Source organism: Branchiostoma belcheri, unplaced genomic scaffold (genome assembly GCF_001625305.1).
Source record: "Branchiostoma belcheri isolate BF01 breed outbred unplaced genomic scaffold, Haploidv18h27 scaffold40, whole genome shotgun sequence".
NCBI classification, from domain to species: domain Eukaryota; kingdom Metazoa; phylum Chordata; class Leptocardii; order Amphioxiformes; family Branchiostomatidae; genus Branchiostoma; species Branchiostoma belcheri.
In genome coordinates this window covers 1,478,050-1,483,293 of record NW_017804021.1, presented here as the reverse complement: position 1 = coordinate 1,483,293, position 5,244 = coordinate 1,478,050, and the positions used below count along the sequence as shown (strand labels likewise).

The window sequence follows — 5,244 nt, the reverse complement described above, 5'->3', positions numbered from 1 at the left end:
CGGGAAATATCAGCCGTCTTAAAGCTATCTCATTTCAATGACACAGGTAAATAATTCTACTGTTCAGGGCTATATCATTCCAATGACTCAGGTGACATATGTGCCATATTAAGGCTATGTCATTTCAATGACACAGGTGGATATTCTGCTGTTGAGGGCTATATCATTCCAAATGAGTCAGGTGACATATCTGCCATGTTCAGGCTACTAGTATGTCATTTCTACGACACAGGTGGAAATTCTCTTGTTCAGGGCTATATATCATTCCAGTGACACGTGAAAAATCTGCCGTCTTTACTCGTCGTTTATTTGTATAACATATTAGCCTGGGTACCATCCCCAGTAGTATACTACTGGGGATGGTACCCAGGCTAATAACATATAGCTAAGACGATAAACCTACATGTTTGGTTATTAATTTCTAAACGTACGTGTGTAAAGGATAGTTCGTTTTCGCTCACGACAATTGCAGTTAAGGGGTAAATACAACTTTGGACTACATATTTTTAGATGGAACAATGCCAGAAAGTCTACATACATGTAAACATTTGCTTGACAAGACTGTACAAGTAAAGACGGCAGATTTTTAACGTGTCACTGGAATGATACATGACCCTGAACAAGTAGTCAGGACGTCCCGGTAAAGCCGCGAGTTTGCGTTACACTGTTACAGACTAACACCGAGCGACAACTTTTTTTCAGACAAGTTTGCGTTAGCGTTACACTGTTACAGACTAACACCGAGCGACAACTTTTTTTCAGACAAGTTTGCGTTAGCGTTACACTGTTACAGACTAACACCGAGCGACAACTTTTTTTTCAGACAAGTTTGCGTTAGCGTTACACTGTTACAGACTAACACCGAGCGACAACTTTTTTTTTCAGACAAGTTTGCGTTAGCGTTACACTGTTACAGACTAACACCGAGCGACAACTTTTTTTCCAGACAAAAATAGGCAACATTCCAGTAACGCTGTACTTATTCCTGTGTATTACCTTTATTAGTGATAACTAGCGGTCGATGTGTGTTACAATGAATGTAATTTGTGTGCACATCTGAGATGACCCGGAAGTGGATGTGACAATCGGTCTTCTCCAAACCCCCATGCAGAGCGTGAAACAACACGGAAACCTCGCCAAATTGATGCATTTGACGGTCAACTTTGACGCCCCAAATCTCATCTTCAGACCTTTTTTGATATGATCAACTGTCCACTGTGTGATGGTCTGACTTGTTGGGAATACGGGGATACATTTCATGGCCTGTTTTGGTGCACCGTGACTGAACTATGTCATTTTATATATACCATTCAAATGCATCATTTCGGCGCGTAACAATTAGTGGAAAAGCCCTGACCATTACCAAATAAGGCAATGTCTAGCCACTGAGACCCTGGTCCCCTACCGTCAGGAACCCATTAGTTCTTCCTGGGTCATTAACTAGATGTCTCTCAAAGATCTCTTACATTTCTCAGAACAGGGGAAAGTGATTCAGTACAAGGACAAGAAAGTGTTTTTCCAGCCTACGGTACAAGAAACGTATATAACCTAAGATACTTATTCTTATCAATATACTACAGGCTAGAGCACCCTATAATACAGGTACATGCATATACATGTACATGTAGCCCCAAGACAAATAAAAAAGGAGTGAATCCTATCTAGCGATTCTAATTTTTTAAGCGCTTAAGAAACACAACATAAATTTGCCTGGGCCTACAAAAATGTAACTGATTTTGGACCCCTGGTGGCTTTCCTCGTACTGTAGCAGAAATTCTGGATTCTTTCTAAGGCCACAGCAAGTAAATTTTATGGATGACATCCACGCGCGCATTAATTTTCGTCTGATTTTGGAAAAAAAACAAGAAATTTTGTTGCCTTCTGACAGTGGTCAACATGCCGAAAATGGGCAAAGATGTCTGTTGCCATGCTGGAAGGTGGATGGCAGATAACTAGGAAGAGAGGAGACAAGAAAAGGCTCTGATTTATTGTTTGTTTCTTACTTTGATGCAGTGATATGTGATGCTGACTGTGTATAAATTATGTGATGTTCCTACTGAATCAAAACCATTTGTACAATGATTGAGTCAAAATTTTACATTGTATATAGGAACCTTGTTTTTTTCGGCCGGCCTTGTTTTTTTTTCGCCCGCTCGCATTAGATTTGGAGTCTGCGGAGGATGTCATCTGTAAAATTTACTTGCTGTGGCCTAAATTATATGTGTACGTATATGAAAAGAACAATTGTATCAAGAACGGAACAGATAAAACACAAAATCGTCGCCTGTGTTTTTTTAAAAACATCATACTTGTTAAACCTCCTTGCTTTCCACGACCTTACTACTAGTACTTGTAGCAAATTTTTGTAAGCTGTTCTTATTTCTTAGGGTCTACGTGTTTTTTTGTTTTGTTTGAAGCATACGTTCCCTAAATCCTATCCCGTGGCGTGCGGAAAATAGAAATCACAGCAAGATCGTTGCAAAGCTCTATCACTTTCCCTTAGGGTCAAAGTTCATCCACCATTCATTCTTGTTTCAGCGGATTTTCCTCACACATATCAGCGTCTAAAGATATATCTAAGCTCGACAGAAACGCATGTCTACTTGGAAAGGTTAAAAGATACTCACTAGCTGGGGATGAGGAGTAATTTGACGATAGTAACGGTAACAACAACGGAGAAATACATGGGCGCCGCCATCTTGACTCGAACGGCTTAGTGGGATAGCTGTGTCAAAGTTCACACTAGTTTCAGCTTCAAGGCCTCAAGTCAAAGTCCATACAACAAGCTTTAGCCGCGTAAGAATCTCTTTCCAAACTCCGTTTAAACTTAAAACAGTGCAGGAAAGAGCTAGCCCACCATGCAGGCCTCTAGCAGCGCGACGGAAGCGGTGAAAGTGTACAGGGAGCTCGCACGGCGGCCCAGCGTGGCCCGTGCCTGGATCAACCCGGCAAAACGTGTAGGAACCACCGGGAACAAACTGGTCGAAGTCTGCTCGGTCTGGTCCCAAAGGGACATCGAGACGGCAAAGACTGCCAAGTTCATCAGGCATGTTGCTGTTGTTTACTCTCCAATGACAAAATTTGAGATACTCATAGTTTATGACACTCAAATAAACAAATGAGTACAAAAGATCCTTAATAAATTTATGATAAGTTGAAGAACTAATTTACCTCATCAGGTTGGTGAATGATTAAATGTCTTAATCTCTTTTGAGGGTCTGCATGAGGGTGGATTCTGGGAACGCTTATGGTATATTCACTTGTTTTACAAGTGTTTGTGAATAAAGAACTTTGATACTCAACTTAATTTGCATTATTGGCCCTTCTGAATATACATGTACCAGCATCCTCCCGTAAAGACCCTCATCAACGTGTTTGCTTCCTTAGGAATCACAACATAGACATCACCGACGGCCGTGTGACAAGTGCAGAGCCCCTTGGAGCACCTGTAGACACCAGCACCTGCCAGCTACAGCAGACGTCTCCGTCTGGGAAGCTGTCTGCAGCCGTACGTCTGGTTTCCGACAAACAGTACCTGGAGATCTGGAACCACACTTGCAAGCTGAAGAATGTGGAACTGCCAGCCTTAGAGAAGCACGGCAAGGTGTACGTTGATTTCAAGTGCTTGTACTAGTTGTAGTAAAATTTAGTGCCACCCAAGGACTGTAGCCACCACAATCTCCCAAAGAAATGCTGAGAGAATTACATCTGCAAATAGCCCGCACAAAGAGACTTCAACATTCCTTTGTATGCAGTACACATCTATGATAATAGAATGACATGCTGAAACATCTCTTATGACTGTAATACTTTGTAAAACAAAGAGTTGTTGTTTTCTCTTTACTTGTAAGTACGATGCTAAACTTTATTCCAACACATAGGGTACACAAGGATCAGATATGTGACATCAGCAATGTGTCAATTTTCCAGGGAATTTTATACGATCCACCATCTCTATTGAGTGATGGGTAGTAGGCATTTCCTTGGTCACGTTAGAGTACTAACTAAGACCATGACTTCTATACCATGTGATGGGTGATGTTCCCTTTAATATGGGCCTCCTCTATACCTCTTAAAAAGTACTCCAGCATTCTACAATCCTACTTGTTGACAACTAAACTAATAATAAATTTTGATTACATTACACAGGTACGATGATGGGACGTTCGGCTGTTTCCAGTGGTCGCCCTGTGAGAGGTACCTTCTGTACATCGCTGAGAAAAAGACTCCCAAGATGGAGTCTTTCTTCAAGAGGAAAGACGAGGAGAAGGCTGAGTCTGAAGACACACCAGTGCAGGGGGAGGAGTATGTGTTTAAAGAAGACTGGGGGGAGGGGCATGTCTCTAAGCATCATCCAGTTCTCTGTGTCTTTGACACAGAAGAAGAAACGGTGCAGGTGTTGACAAGCATTCCTAATGAGGTGTCTCCTGGACAAGCGGTCTGGTGTCCGGATGGCAAAGGTGTGGTGTTCTTTTTTTTATCTTAAACTTTGTTATGGAGCAAGTAAAATGTTACTGTGATTTCCAACACAAGAAATCAAACTTAACCAAATTTTTGACTGTACAACTGCAGTCTTTGGAATGAACAATCTACCACTTCTGTGATGTCATTGTTTCTTTCTTTTTGTGCAAAAGGGTGAGTTTGGAACTGTCCATTTTTGTATGGAGGGAGATGGAGTGAAATATGGTGTATTTGCTTGCGAGCAAATGTCTGCTATTTTCTTAAATGTTTCTTATTTTGTGTTACAGGTGTAGTGTTTGTGGGGTGGTGGCATGTGCCCTTCAGGCTGGGGATAATCTACTGCACCAATCGGAGAAGCGCCCTCTTTCACCTGGATCTGGAAGGACAGAAGTGTGAGCAGCTGACGGGAGACGATTTGTCTGTGCGGTGTCCCAGGTTCAGCCCAGACGGCAGCAGGCTGGTTTACATGCAGAACCCTGCAGGGGGGCCTCATAACAGCTGTAGTCAGGTTTGTTTGTTTGTTTATCTAGGTTCAGCCCAGACAGCACCCACATATGCAAAGAAAATGCATAATAATGTTTACTTTCACATGGTGGTCTAGCCTTACAAACTACTGCCCTTTTTTCTCACTCAAACATATTCATAATACTACTACTAGTATATCATGACCAGCCCCCTCCAGCTCTGTTCTGCTACATAATGTAACCCAACAACACAGCACCAGTTACCATTGAATGAAGGAGAAGAGACAGAACAAGAACCAATATTTTTTCTTCCACTAGA

At 41.9% G+C, this 5,244-nt stretch overlaps 2 protein-coding genes across 3 annotated transcripts in view; one reads left to right on the top strand and one right to left on the bottom strand.

Annotated features, from left to right (window-relative positions):
- Positions 1–2,778, bottom strand: part of LOC109477559 (probable dolichyl pyrophosphate Glc1Man9GlcNAc2 alpha-1,3-glucosyltransferase) — a 17,651-nt gene extending 14,873 nt beyond the window's left edge. For both annotated transcript variants that reach the window (XM_019778881.1, XM_019778882.1), the window contains exon 1: positions 2,628–2,778. In XM_019778881.1, coding sequence (XP_019634440.1) covers positions 2,628–2,698 — 71 coding nt within the window. In that variant the 5' untranslated portion in view covers positions 2,699–2,778. The remainder of the gene's footprint in view (positions 1–2,627) is intronic.
- Positions 2,767–5,244, top strand: part of LOC109477623 (acylamino-acid-releasing enzyme-like) — a 4,561-nt gene continuing 2,083 nt past the window's right edge. Inside the window, 4 exon segments of the mRNA XM_019778966.1 lie at positions 2,767–3,046; positions 3,388–3,606; positions 4,150–4,460; positions 4,749–5,028. Coding sequence (XP_019634525.1) covers positions 2,859–3,046; positions 3,388–3,606; positions 4,150–4,460; positions 4,749–5,028 — 998 coding nt within the window. The 5' untranslated portion in view covers positions 2,767–2,858.